Source organism: Lissotriton vulgaris, chromosome 9 (genome assembly GCF_964263255.1).
Source record: "Lissotriton vulgaris chromosome 9, aLisVul1.2, whole genome shotgun sequence".
In the NCBI taxonomy this organism is placed as follows: domain Eukaryota; kingdom Metazoa; phylum Chordata; class Amphibia; order Caudata; family Salamandridae; genus Lissotriton; species Lissotriton vulgaris.
Genome location: NC_141697.1, coordinates 239,121,963 through 239,137,606, shown reverse-complemented (window position 1 = coordinate 239,137,606; position 15,644 = coordinate 239,121,963). Strand labels below are relative to the sequence as shown.

General features: G+C 42.2%; 1 protein-coding gene across 2 annotated transcripts in view; it reads right to left on the bottom strand.

The window, feature by feature from the left end:
• The window catches only part of DISP2 (dispatched RND transporter family member 2), a 204,821-nt gene that overhangs the window by 88,841 nt on the left and 100,336 nt on the right, over nt 1-15,644 (bottom strand). For both annotated transcript variants that reach the window (XM_086937397.1, XM_086937398.1), the window contains one exon: nt 3,102-3,225. In XM_086937397.1, coding sequence (XP_086793523.1) covers nt 3,102-3,225 — 124 coding nt within the window. The remainder of the gene's footprint in view (nt 1-3,101; nt 3,226-15,644) is intronic.

Genomic DNA, 15,644 nt, shown 5'->3' with positions numbered 1-15,644 from the left:
TTCTTTCCAAGATGGCTTCAGCATAAAAAAAAATTGTCCTTTTCAAATGCTGAAAACAATGCAGTTCCTGCAGTTCAATGGAAGCCCTCTCTTGGAAGAGGATCTATAAACCAACCATGCGCTAACTTGTGGTGAGAGATGTTTACTTCTTTCAAGCCAACTGTATGCATATTTGTAGAAGAGCAGTGAAAAAAGCTCTGGCGGGCAGATTTTCTGTCAAGCCTGACTTACAAAAGTAGAGTTATGTGTATAAAACCAAGAATAATTGCATTTACTCCTATGCTAGGACTGGTATACTATTTCCACATCTACAGGTACATCACTACTGAACTGCCGAACCACCTACTATTCACTCTTAACTAGAAAACGCCTAAGGCAATGTAAGAAATGCCTGACAATGGTATTTAATGAAAACAAAATGTTTGCTTGACACTCTAGTATGTGTGGCAAAACAATCCATAGGACAATCCGTTATTTGGTTTGGGTCTAACAAACTTTTCCCATTTGTATCAATAGTGCACTTTTACATTTGTTCTACAGTGTGCAGCCCAACTAGGAGACAGCGGCGGCTCACAAGAAATAAAAAAAATATTACAGTACTGTACTAGATTAACAATGTTTAATCCAATACAATAATTCCGAACATAACCCCCAATTAGAAACAGGCCATTAATTTCGATGCACTGGCCCATCAGATTAAAACCTTGTTGTTGCGTTCCGCACAGAGATTTTTGCTGCTCATAAAATTCTAAATCTCCCCGTGAAACACTGGGTAAAAAAATATGCAAAAATTGACTTGGAAACTCTTATCCCCTCATGTAATTCCCCAATAAACTTGTAATACAAGTTATTTTTCCTTCCCTTAATTTACCAGGACTACACCTAATGTTAACTCAGGGGTAGGAAATAATGGGGATTATACTGGACCTTAGGAGAAGAACTTAGATGCCAAAATCCACATCACATAACAGCAAATCTATTTAGTTCAAATATTAGTGTGCAATGAAAAATATTCTAGAAAACGTTACCCCTATTCACATCTTACTTTTGTGACAAATAACTGCACTGTTTTTCAAGAGTTCAATAAGAGATTTTTTCTATGAGCATCCCAAATTTCCTCCTTTACATGGCTGTCTCACTTTTGTGACAAGTTAATATTGCTTCCTTATCCTTTGAAAAGTCAACCTCGGATGGTGTCTGGCATCCCCATTTGCTAAAAACTATTTCATGTATCTTGGCAAGTGCAAGGCTGGGAAAGGACGCCAGTTACATCATGGCTTCTTCATTCAAAATGCTCACAAAAGTAGGGATGCAAAATATTGTATTACTGAATTCAGGCTATAAACCTTGATGTAAACATATCTATTTATGATTCTAAATTGATGTCAGTTAATTCAGTTAATTGTTGACACAGTAGGAGGTCGACACTTTTTATTGATAATGTCTATTTATTTAGTTTTTTAAAATCCTTCTACAAAGACCTTCACGAGGCTTTATGCTCATTAGGCATTTCAATGTAGCAAAATAATTTAGCAATCCTTTTCTGAATTATAATTTCAATATATCAATTGTAACTGCTTCATCTTGAATATTTTTCATCTCTAGAATAGATCTATAAAGCAAGCAATGCTGTTTTCCAAAGTCCCTTCCGCCTTATCAGACTGCGCACCGTGCATCACTCCGTTCTTGCAATATGGTGTCCATTCTGCTATGGCCTAAAGCAGGCATGCACCTAGCAATTTTGCCCTACTTACAAATCATGTTCCTTAAGCCGTTTTAGCATAATCGATACTATCCAGGGTGATTCTGCTCTACTCGTGCACCCGGATCCCTCCTGTTACATTCCCTGCTTGCTGCCATGCTTTCAACTCCTATAACAGGCTCATCGACACCAGAGTAGACAAGGGCCCTGGTCTCCACATTGTGGCTCAACCGCATGAACCAAAATTTTTAGAAATAAGAGGAAAATGAACGTGGAATGTAGTTCCATTAATGTACCTGTATGATGGATATCTGATGATAGACACTTCAATTAATTCTCTACTGTAGTTTGGCTCATCTTCATTCATTGTCAGCATTTCCCAGAGATTTAATAACTATAGAGAGGAAAAATAGAGGCAAGGACCTCTAAATCATCTTGCCTTTCTATCAACTTGTTGGTCACATGTCCAGGAAATGGAAATTTCAAGTAGAGTATATTATTAAAATTGTTCTGGCCAGACACGTACTATAAGGTAAGATCAGTGCTTCATTTGAGCCGGTAGCTACCGGTGCTCGGCACCAGTACTTAATTGTTAACACCGGCAATTATGACAGCTGCCACGTGGAGGTGCTGTCTGTCTAATTTAGCGGTGAGCAGAACAACAGTTTGTTATTAATATTATATATATTAAAATGACTATTAGCCACCTCCCTAGCCATTCTTTTAGCTTTGGGGCCTGGAATACTCTGAATTGTCATTGGCAGCGCTGGAAGGGGCAATGGATGGAGCAAGCTGCAGTGGTCTCCTGACGAGGGCCCTGGCACTTATTTTTGTTTTACAAATTAAGGACTGGGGAGATTAAGTAAATGAAAGACTGTAGTATGGGAGGAGCAGACAGAGTGAAATTAACTTGAGGTGCTGGTGAGCATGAGGAAGGAGGCAGGCTAACATTCTAAATATATGACAAGAACACATCTGGCTTTGTAGACCAGAAGAAGGAATTACACAGAACCTGATGAAGAACAGAGGCGAACTGCAAAGCATGGTGGTAGGCGTACCTGGAAGATGAAACAAGTACGCATGTGTAGAACTGTAGGGTCTATTGTGAGGGCAATAGAGAAATGTGAGGACTCTAAAGTAAACGAAGCAGGTGTCGCAATAATCATCCGTAAATGATACCAGTGAATTTAGCAAGTTGTTAGTGGTTTTACAGATACCAAGAAGGAAACAGCAAGTTTTGGCAGCAACGGATATGAAATCAGAGAAGTTACCCGTGATGAAATATTGCCTACCTCTTGCAAATGCTGAAGGTGCATAAACATGTTTAGCATCCATCTTTATATTACTGCATATTTTATAAGGCCAACTCTTTGTACATATTTGCGCTTCAGAGACTCACCAGTAGAGGCTCAGAAAAATCTGGAAGGTGCCCGACCAGAAAGCCTGCCAAGGTACACACTAGGACCAACAAAGAGCATAACCCCAGTACAGCCATTGGCCAGTCAGCAATCACTTGGGAATAACTGAAATAAAAGAGAACACAAATTATTATAATATCATTGTAAAAGGGACATAAAATCGTACTTATCTATAACACATGTTCTCCAGAGATAGATTCACATGAGGTAGAGTCACAGGACACATAAAGCTTCATTAACAGATTGCAAGACTGATTTCAGTAAGTTCAGTGTAGTAGTTACTATATGAAAGTGAGCCAATATTCGACTGCACTTCTACTAAGTAACAAGCAAGTTTTAACTACTCAATTGAAGTTTTGATTCTACTGTGTCCCAATGGGGCTGTGCATAATTGTGATTCTGAAAGCATAATCTTGCATGGATCACCATTACTGGCCACTGTATTTGCTGTAACCTGCTGTTTACCTTATGCCTACCGTAACCATGTTGCTGGTTCAATCAAAAATGCCTCTTAACAATGGAGAACCACAACAGAAAGGTCATCATCATCAAAATTACTTTATTCGATTAATACAAGTTGCTGAATACCAAAACTGTATAGTTTTGATTCTACCTCGTGCCTCTTTAATCCATCACCAAACACTCCTAGGCTCTATATCTCGCACCAGCAGGTCATTTTTATCCCTGCCTTCTTCATTTGCCACAGTTTTTCCATCTTTCTCCTTCTGTTCCCATGTAACGTTTTTTTCTTTTTCTGTGAATCAAAGCTTGCCGAGGAAAAATAAGAGCTGGTCTCCAAAAATGAGGGCCAGCTGACCCACATGCAACCAGAAGCTCAGATTAGGCACTGTTCACAATCATTTATTCTCACAAACAGATGATGAATCTGGGGACTTCTTCATGAAAAACATTGTGAAAGTTCAGATTTTAAGCAATCTCCTTTTACAGTATGCATAAAACTCATACATAGCCATTCAAAAGGTAAGTTGCTACTTTGGGCTATTCACAAAATCTGACTCTAAAATTGCTCAAACATGTAGACGTAAATTCTCCACCCCCTGAAACAGGGGGTCGAGGTAAACTGTGTAATGTTACTACTGCCAAAAGAATCACAAGTAAGTCCAGCACCACATATGGCCACCACTGATACTGATACTGCAACAGCCGCCCCTAGAAAATAGCTGAGGCGAGGACTTAAAGTAACATCCCATAAATTTTTTTTAAAATCATTTTAAACTGTTAAAAATATAAATAAATATAATTTAATGTTAAGAAATATATAAATAAAACATATTTATTATTTTGTTATACAATATTTCAACAATATGTTTTTATTTAAAAATGAATGTAACATTAATGTTTGATAAAATATAATTAAATTACTTTTAATTCATTCTGCACATCACTTTTATTAATTATTAATGTATAATATAAAACTCTTTAGGTGGGAACTTATTTTTTAATTTAAACTTTGGAAAAATAAGTTTAATTTAATTTAAGGTATTTAAATGAATTATTTATTAAATTCAGAATTAAGTTAATAGTGCAGTACCATCTCATATTTGTTCTACATTTAAAATAAACATATACAATTATTTACAATATTATTTAACATAAAAATAAATGTAATAACTTTTTCCAGGTTTAGTAAACCCTTTTTTTTCTGAAGTAAACAAATTATTTTTTTACTATGCATTAGTAAATGCATTATTAAATCTAAAGTATTGAATTAATTAAAAGTAATTCAATTAGGTTTTAATAGAAATTAATGATACATTAATTTTTAAACTCAGTAAAGGTTATTAAAAGTTTATAAATAAAAAGTGTTGTACTATTTTAGTACCACAAAACAAGCTACAACATGCAGTTTGTGACTAGGCCCCCCACTAGGGTAAATGTACTACTTTCCTTGTGAATCAGATCTCTAGTTCCCCTGAAAGTTATCCATACGGTATGAGAGAAAAACTACACAACTCTGCCAGTTCCATAATATTGTTGTCTCCACAGGGAAGGCCCTTTCTACCTCTCTTGCTGACCTAAGAGAACACCACAGGTTTCACCTTCTTGATTTAAGGTTGTGAAAGTTCTGGTAGTGCATGCATTTGTAAACAAGTAGGCAGGTACCTGGGAACTTTTAGTGTATTACAGAGGTCTTTAAACTTAGCTTGCCTTTTCATACGCAGAGTCATGCTGTTAAAAAGGGAGAGGAATGTTCTCTTCTGTTCAAGCTTATGAGCAGATGAACCAGCACATACATGACATTAACTATTTCGGTTGGTGGGTCAAAACACATTGATTGTTGTCATAGTCAATTCTTGAATAGATTATGGTCAACACACGTGGTACCCTGTGATTGAAAACCCAATACAAGAGATACTTTTCATCAACATTTGCTGGAAAAAGCCTTTGCCAATCAGTGCACTAAAGTTGGGAACTTGAGAGAGTTTATGGAGTCGGTGGTTTGCCCAAAAAATAAAGTCCCTAAACGCAGGGCTACAGTCATGGCACTTGCACAGGAAATCTAAGCAATAGACTGCATCTTTGATGGTCTTTGTTAAATTTAGGGAAAATAAACCTATACAGGGTTTACACATTGCAAAATGTTGTTTTCCGTCCAGTGTCAACCAATCTGGGTGCCACTTACTTGGTCTTGGTATGCTTTGCTGTAAGTCGGTAGTGGTGTATTTAGATATTAGTGTCGTTTAGACACGTTTGCACATAGAAGCCATTTATGTTTGTCCCCCTCTAAACTCTACAACACTTGGGTATCACCAGCAATTATATATACGGAAAGGATGTAAATACAGTTTGAAAACAATATGTAGATGGGTTAAACACTCAGGGACACCACTTTAGAGGGACTAATGGAAGTCACACAAAGGAGTTAAAATATGGTACAATGAGATGGTTTAATAATACAAAATCTCTATTTTGTAGCTACACGGCCTCAGGAAGAGCAGCCACTGTGGATTCAGGGTTCACATTACATTGAGCAACTCACACAGTCCATGCCCAATCAGGTACTAACATTGTCATGTTTGTTGTTTACATGAATGTGTTTTCCTCAACACCTCTGATTACCATCTGGTGTGGGTGTCATTATATTTTTTCATCACATAACAGGTTATTGTAGTTTGATGTTATTTGTGATATATTACTCTTACTCAATGTTTGACATCATCATTCTCTTGGGAGAACAGTGATTGTCTTGGATGAGCAGACAGTGATACAAAGGGGGACTAGGTGTTGGCAGAGTGGGCCATCCTGGCAGGATGGGAGGGGAGGAGCTGTTCCGTGTCCCACTTACATTTCCAAGGGCTGCCTCCAGCACATGCACAAGGAACTTGACACCAGCTTTTTGCTACCCTAGACCTTTTGAAGCCTGGGCAGGGAAGGAAGGAAATTGCCAGAACCAGATGTTGGGGAAAGTCTAGAACTTACTCCCACTTCAAAGGCTGGCACCAGATTTAAATATTAGATCATCAGACCAACTCTTCAGTTTACTCCTGAACCTGCGGAGGACCCCCACAAGAACTTGCTTGTACCTCAGAGGATTGCCCTGCTGCTTCTGGCCTGCTTTGTACTGTAGAGGATTGCCCTGCTGCTACCAGAGGACTGCCCTGCTGCTAGAGGTCTGCTTTGCTGCTTGACCCCAAGACTACCACAGTGACTTCAACGGCTAGTTGGATGGCCTCCTGCTCTGAGCTACAGAGACACAAGCTCCAACAAATTTGAACCTGCACCTGGACCCTGTCGGAAGTGAGTCCTGCCCTCCAAGTAGTGCCCCACAGGTCCTGGACCCTTGGAAATGGTTCTAAATGTACCCAAACAGCCAAAAACTGAAACTTGGGACTAAGAACATTTTCCAGTAAAAATTGGCATGAGAAACGAGAGGAGACCTCAACCTACCTGCTTGCCCATTTGCCCAAAGTGCATTGCCGGTCAATCTGACTTTGCGTTCACTCCCGCTATGTTTTTCTCTGCAGCAGCAAATTCTTTTCAGTGGCTCCTCTCGGAAGGGGTACCCTCGCTAGCTACAGTCTGCAGTTTTGTCTAGTTGGAGATTTTCAACTTCCAAAAAAGTGACTACGTCCGACCGTAGAAATCTTCACTGCAACTTCATCTAGCGGCTACTTGATGACAATGCCTCTTTCCCGGACAACGCCAGCTGCCTTGCCCTACTAAACTTTACCTAGTCCGCACCATTTTCTTCAAAATCCTGCTAATTCCAAAGGTAAGTTGGGATCGGGTTCAATCCACTCTGTGTAACCAAACCGCACTCCATCGCTGTCAGCCTTAACTTGTGACTTTGTCCCAGTATTGCATGACCAGATACCAGCAGTTTTGGCTTAGACCTTTTAGGAACTATTAATCACTAAAAACGTAAAAAATACATAACTCTGGTTCTACTGATTTGATTTTTGTTGTTCTGCTGTCAAATTATTTAATACAATTTTCTCAAGTTTTCTAAATTGGTATGCAATTTTTCTTGTGTTGTGTTTATTAATGTTTGAGTCAGGCATAAATAGGTTATACATTACTTGTAAGTTAAGCCTGACCGCTTTTGTGGCAAGCTACCAGAAGGTTAAGGACAAGGACATTTAGTGACATTTGTGGTTCATCTTGACATGCATTGTGGGTATTGCTTGAGAAGGTTCTTCACTCCACTCAGTCAAAAACCCTATTTCCTACACATGCTAATAACTAATAAATTCATAAATAAATAAAGCAAAGTAACAATAAGCAGAACAGCATCAGCTGGAGGGCACTGAGGTAATATGTTTGCCACAAAGACGTTTTGATGGCATCCTGGCCCATATGCATAAAAGCTCTTCAGTTAAATTGCCATGCTTGCAAGAACTGTGAACTGATCTCCAATATGATATGTTTCTCAGCAAGAGGGTCATTGTTCAATAGTGTGGAAGCAACCGATGTGCTGCATGCATAAAAGGAAAACCAAAGGGGATGATGGACGGAGCGTTGACAATACAAACACTCACCCCCAGTCAACTGATCTGGGTTTAATCCATCACCGTTCTTTAGCTCACTCCGCCACCCCAGCTCAGACATGGCCATATGTAAATCAGTCTGACACTGTGCCTCATGGGAACAGTCGAGCCTGAACTGCCAGACGTGAGTCCCTTGCTCACTTTGCCACTGGAGTCAAGCAAGCCCGGCTGAAGACGGCTGTAATGCCAGAAACCGGTCCTGGGAAGCTTGATTCCGGTCCATGGAAGACATGGCTTGGCAGTTCGGGCTGGACTGTTCCCATGAGGCACAGGGTCAGACTGATTTGCATATGGCCATGTCTGAACTGGGGTGGCGGAGTGAGCCAAAGAACGGTTATGGATTAAACCCAGATCAGTTGACTGGGGGTGAGTGTTTGTATTGTCAACGCTCCGTCCATCATCACCTTTGCTTTTTCTGCATGCAGAAAAGGCTCAGAGGTAAACCAAGCAGGATGGGGCATTGATTACCTTCATTGAAACCTAATGCAAGCAGTACTCCCAATGAGATGCCTTTGTTCGACACCACATATCACTTTAAATGCCCCTGCATTGGGAAAGCATTGTGTATCTTTGCGGAGACCAGCACTCAGGTTCTGCTCTGCCTTCTGACCTTTATGTACCGTGGGTTTCATCGCATTCTAGCTCAATGGCTTGAACCTCAATGCACTCTGCATCTTAGAAACTGTAGCACCACACTGTTCACCAGCGTCCTACCTCTATTGCTCAGGCTTCAGTGCATTTTCTTCCTGTCTATCCCCACAAGTTGCATCTTAGCATCAGCCTGCCCCTGTGCCATCGCAACTACGTGCAAACTTACAGTTCCGTGTCCCCAAACTTCAGTCCTTGGTTTTCTCTCAGATAGAAACCAGAATGGAGGTGGTTATTGGCCAATCATACGCTGACCCAGGGGCACAGAAATCATTAGGAGTCACTTTTGAATTGTGGGTTGGTGCAGTAGGCAAATGTTACTTGTACTGCCCTATCTAAGAAGGCATCAGCTCATTGCCTGTTAATGCATAAACTCAATCAAAAATGGCGAACTAGCACTTATGTGTTATGGCTGATAGCCTGAACTCCAGAATGAAATTGCACACCTGAATCAGTTCATTTCCACTATGTTAGTGTTTGTGGTTGCTGCTGTTTGCTTCTGGTGCTTATTGTGACGTCCTGATTTCTGAATTGGGCTTTCTGAAAGGAGCACTTTCCCTGTTTGCGCCACGATGCACCTTTCGCAAGGTAAACTGGCGGCAAAGAGGGACAGTGCTCTGTATTACAAAGAATGCGCTGTCCCTAGGGCAGCCGCCACTAACACTGCCCTCATGGCAGCACATGCAAAAGAAATACGGAGCGACGGCTTTAAAGTCACTCCATGTTTCACAGGGCAGATGGTGTGACCCCTGCACCTTGGAGAGGAGAGAGAGATCCCCTTGAAGGTGGGTGCAGTGAGTGACTGCACCCGCCTGCAGGAGGATTTCTGGGGGGACATAGGACCCCTTTTCCCCACTCAAGAGGACTGCCTTAAGGAGGCACACTGAAAGTATGCCTGCTGCGTCCCTAATACGGCACAGGGACAGAGGCGAATTGATTCCCTCCAAAAATATAGAGCACAGTAGCAAAAAGCAGACTAACGTCAGATAGGATGGCACTACATTTCCTACAAAGGTGTTTTGATGGCAACCTGGCTCATCTGCACTACAACCTTCATTTAAACTATATACTGCAATGCTTACAAGAACTGTTAACTGATCTCCAGCATCTCACGTTTCTGAGCAAGAGGGCCATTTTCCAATAGTGCTGAAGTGACAGATGTGTTGCATGCACAATAGGCTCAGAGGTGAACAAATCAGGAAGGGGCATTGGATAGGTCTGATAGAAACCTAATGCAGGGCTTCTCCCCGTGAGAGGCTTTTCTTCGGCACTACATATCACTTCAGATGCCCCTGCATTGCGGAAGCATAGAGTATCTTGGTGGTGACCAACACTTGAACTAAGGCACTGCTCTGCCTTCTGGGGCTTTTTGTACCCTGGGTTTCATATCTTTCTATCTCAATGGCTTGAGCCTCAGTGCACTCTGCATCTTAGAAACTGTAGCACCGCACAGTTCGCCAGCATCCTACCTCTATTGCTCAGTTCTCAATACAATTTTCTTCCTACCAATCCCCACACTGTGTTCCCAATCTCAGTCCTTGGTTTCCTCCCAGACGGGAAACAAGTAAAACAAGCATTTGCAATGCAATAGGTCTCACATTAGGAAAGTTTGAGCGATTGGTATTGTAAATGACACATTTTTTATTTATGTGTTTGTTTTGAAAATAGCGAAATTAATAGCTTTGTCATTTACAATGCCAATAGTTATAACTTTCGCAAATGTGACACCTAAAGCATTTGTATTGCAATATGTGTTGTATTTCCGTGACCATTGTCACAATTGCAGCCTGATTGACAATGCAGTGTCCGAAACAAATGACCAATCATAATCGGGTTTCTTTAACCAATTGGCCATATACTGCTGGATGTACATTGTCATGCTTGGTTGTATCAGTATAGGGTCTATAATGGCAGGATCCCAAGAGGCTGCTGCACTGGGAGGGAGTGTGTGTTTTGTGTGTGCTCATGAATGAGTGTATCTACGTGTGGAAGCGCGCATGCGTATCTATGTGTAAGTGCATCTGCGCCTCGTGTGATGTCAGATAAAATTTACTTTTACCTCCAGACAAAGCATGCGGAAGCCAACTATGGCATCCCTGGTGCCACCCCTGAGGCAAAGTTAGTATTTACTAAGAGCAGGCACTTCTATTATGATGGGGTACTCCTGGCATAATGGTCACAATTCTTGGCAGACTGCAGGTTTTTATAACTTATTTTGGAGCACCCATGGTTTAATTGTGAGAACTCTAGGCAGACTATGAATGCTTATGGGAAGAATGAGCCAAACCCTGGTAGAACAGTATTAATTTGTAAAAAGTCTTTACACGTCCTGCTGGATGAGGGCACCCCAGGGATAAAGGTGGTCATGCTGGAACTATGCTCCTACTTGGAATAATGGAACCCATCACTGGCAATATCTAGTCCATGGAATACAGGTAGTGTTTCTTGACTTATGTATGTTCTGCATCTGTGGAATTATGGGGCCCACTGCTGGCATAATGTGCTACAGGGCACAACAAGCTTATTGCATAGCATTCCTATAATAAAATGAGCATGCCTGGCATGGTGGCAGTGGCACAATGGTACCCAATTAATGACATATTATGGCCATTCTTGATATAACTGTCATCATCACAAGCATATGGGAGGTGGAAAACACTAGGATACGATTGATTACCCTGACATGTGCGGATTATACATGAGCATGTAAAGCAAACTCTTGGGAAGGGGAACAATCGAAAAATAAAAGTAACTAAAACCGAGAGCAAGGAAAGATGCAATTTACATTTTGAAATGCGCAAAATTGAATAGATTTATTGAACTGCTCGCAATGCTTAGGACTTAATAACCAAATTATTTTTTAATGCAACCAGCCGACATGTGTCTAGACTTTGTTTTATATTGTTTTGTTGCAAGACAAACTGCCTTTCTGCTGTGGCTACTTCTTAACAATTTCTTAAAAAGAAGCATAGGTCGACTTCGCTAAAATAGGCAGAACCGTTAAGAAAAGAAAATCAAATCCGTTAAAACAGTCTAAACACAGAAATATCTTTACATACTGGAACAGTGCGCTGCGCACAGGATATACTTCAATATTTAGACACTTTAAACAGCATTTTATGTACCTTCGTTTAGTCTGTAAAAAAAGTAATTTGTTTTAAGGAAGAACATGTACAACTAGGTATTTAGTTTCCACACACGTTAGTTGAATGTACTGCACACAAGGTGTGACAAAATTAAAAATCAACGCAAAGATTGGAGCGGAAATGCCCCAAACCACCGTAGTCGCTGATTTATTGCTCCTTCCCTCGGGAAAAGGAGTCAAACAAGCATTGGCGGCCGCCCAAAAAAAATCGGCAGCGAAATGAAAATAAAACAAACAAGTACTGTATTATAAATGTGCACGGCGGCGAATGTGAGAGGCTAAGACAGTGCAAGGCACACAGTGAGAGTTCACTGCAGAGCTTGGCATACTACGAGCGTGTGGAGAGCGGCGTGCTGGTTTGGAAAGCAATTTGTGAGAAGTAGAGCAGAGAAAGTGAGTGGGCAAGTCCGCGTTAGAGGGTAAGGTAGTGAGCGTGCAGTACACCTTGCGATTGTGTACGACGGTGAGAAGCAGAGAGTTTTCAAACAAACACGGTGTTTCTGGCAATACTTGAGTGCATGGTAAATAGAGAGCGTGGGCGCAAGGGAGTAGAGGAACGGAGTCTATGCACAGCAGCCCGGTGAGTGGGGCTGCTGGCAATGTGATAGTGAAAGCGTTAAGCGCTGCCCACCTCACTGTTGTTAGGGACCGTATGTTGTTGGGTCCGGGAGTTGTTAGCGTGCACTTGTACAGCGGCGTGTGTAATAGTGAAAGAGTGAGGTGCTGTTCGCCTCGCCATTGTCACGTACCGTGTGCATGCTGGCAGTAGCAAGAAGGGAGAAAGGAGATGGGCACAGCGCGTAACTGGACGTGGTGAATGCGCGTGTCCCGATCCCCTCGGCACTCCCACACAGCCCTAAGACCACGAGACATGACTGCAACAAAAACAAGCTGCGAGCGTGCGCATCCTGAAAACGGAAGTTCGGGAGCGTCACGCCTGTCGTGGGTCCGGGACTTCCGATTTCCGCGAAGCCCGCGCCCACGGTGTTGATGCCCCGCTGTGGCTGCAGAAGTCAGGACGGAGTGGCAGCGATGCAGTGAGTAAGGCTTAGTTGTAAGGGGGGCGGGCGGTGTGTGTGTGTGTGGGGGGGGAGGGTAGAGGGAGGCAGCGGCGTGTGTATGCGGGCGTGTCTGTGTGTGTGCAGGGGGGTGGGGGCGGCAGCGTGTGTATGTGTGAGCGCGCCTGTGTGTGTGTGTGTGTGCGTGCGTGCAGAGGGGTGGGGGCTGGCTGTGTCTGTGTGGTGTGTGTGCGCCGTTAATGCATGCGAGAGAAGCGAGTTAGTCTGCGCAAGCGCGGCTCAGAAGCGCGCTCCCGCGGTCAAAACTGAGACTGCAAAAGCGCGCGTCTGAGTCGTGTCTTCATTCCCAAATACGGCTGACAATAGGTCTGAAGCAGACAGCAATCAATGCTTACGCATTGAATGCAGGTCTGCTCGACCTAAAAAGGAGGCTAGTGTCCCTTCTTATGCTTACCGAGGAACATGGAAATTGGTAGGAGGTCCCTTCTGCAATGTGGGTTGATTCGAAGGTCATGGATTTGGATGCAAACAGGACCTATGCAAATGTTACTTATACTGCCCTATCTAAGATGGCATCAAATCGTTGCCTGTTAGTGCATAACTCAATAAAAATAGCAAACTAGCACGTATAGGATACGGTTGATAGTTTAAACTATATAATGAAACAGCACATCTGATTCAATTCAACTCCACTACGTTAGTGTCTGTGTTTGCTGCAGTTTGCTTCTGTTGCAATTTGTGACGTCCTGAATTCTGAATGGGGCCTTTTCTTTCTCCTTACCTTTTGTATTTTTCTTGATTTTAGTTCTTCATCCTAGATCTGGATTCTACCAGCCACTTTGCTCCAGAATATTCCCCTCAAACATAGTTATGGTTCCTCTGAAAGAAATATTGCTTTTTTTTATGGGAACAAACTGAACCTTAGGCTGAGAAAGAAACTCAAGAATACTAAAACTTATTTATGGAAAACAGTTATATGCACAGCAGTACCTAGGTCTTTAAAGTAAAGAAGGATGTTACAGGGTCCTTATTTACTGGAACTCATCCACGACGAGGCACGGTTGCTGGGCTTCACAATGGGAAAAATAAACAGCACACGATTTCTCAAATTTGCAGTAATAGCTTATATTGTCTGGAAGTTGTGGCCACAATTCTTGAAGGAACCGGAAGTACATGAATTGAATTTAACATTGTTGGTGCTGAGAGAAGGGACTCTCTCCCCTAGAAAAGATCTGGAGCTGTATTTTGCATATGGTGCCCTTTCCCCGTTTGTGCCACAACACACTGTTAACAAGGTGTGCCGGGAGAAAACTGGGCCAGTGACCAATAGTACAAAGAATGTGCTGTGCCCAGGGCAGCAGCGAAAACTCGCACTGCCCTCAGGGATGTCGTGGGTGGTGGGGAGTACATATGCACTAACACTATCAGTAATACAGAAGGAAATGCACAAGCGTCTGTAACCCTTCTGTAAAGCCATTGCGCCCCAGGGGCGCCCAACTCAGGTGCACATTCGAGTTATGCCCCCGGGGAAAAAATTTATAATATGCCCCCTGGAGTGATGAAAGAGAAAATTAAGGCTCAAGATTTATGCAAAATGTAAAGTACGTCTAAAGCACTAACCAGTAACTACAAAATGAAGCATCCATTGAAAATGCTTGCAAGAAGGGTGCATAACCCCAACTGTATTTTTTCCTTAACCCCTTCGCTGCTGATGACGAGCTCAGCTCGTCATCAGCCACGGTGGTCGTGTGCGGATGACGAGCTGAGCTCGTCATGTAACGCAGGTTTTTGTAAATTGCCGCACAGCGGAAAAATTACCGCCGCAGCAATGTGGTTAAACACGTATAGGTCATGTGGTGCGACTGACGGGTAGTAGAGCAATTCTGTCATGGAGCAGTGTGATATCTGTCAGAACAGAGTTCACTTGGTCACTGGCCCCTGGACCACGGCTGCGTTTTTTAGATATAGTACCATGTATAAAAGGACAAACAACAGATAAAAATAGTAGAGGTAGCTTAACCCTGGCGATGAGATGAATGGCTTTCCCCCATAGACAGTCCACCAGCATAACACTGATAAATTAGGAACTAGATTTAGTGAAGTGGGTAACTGCTGATTGTGGAGTCAGAAACATCAACATTACTGCCTGGGTGCTTGTTGTGGCCTCTTTGGAGGTTTTGTTCAATGATGAAGATGATTGATTGGAGTACTTTGTTAACACTTTATATCTATAATAATTATATTATCATGAAATAACTGAAAAGGTGGCGCTTTGCATAGAGTGTAGAAGCATCATGTTGTAACGTGTACACAGTGTAGTGCATTTTGGTTATTTCCTTTCCTGTTCATCGTCATTTTCTTGGCTATATGTGGAACCCAAACAATTTTCTTTAATAAACTTTAAGGGTGAATTGAACAATGGGTCCTAAAATTAACCCTAGAGTTATGACACATTGTAAATCTTGTTAACGGGATGGGTGTGTATTACATGGAATTTTCCTACACAATTGCAGCTCATCCTCTCCCTCAGGATGAACCCCGAAGACACTAGACTCACCTTCCGGGAAGGAATGAAAGACGTTGCAGCCTGGATGAGCAACAGCTGCCTAAAGCTCAACTCGGAAAAGACTGAGGTCCATGTCCTTGTACTCTCCCCCACTTCCTGGGACAACACCGGGTGGCCTTCCAAAACCCACCCACACC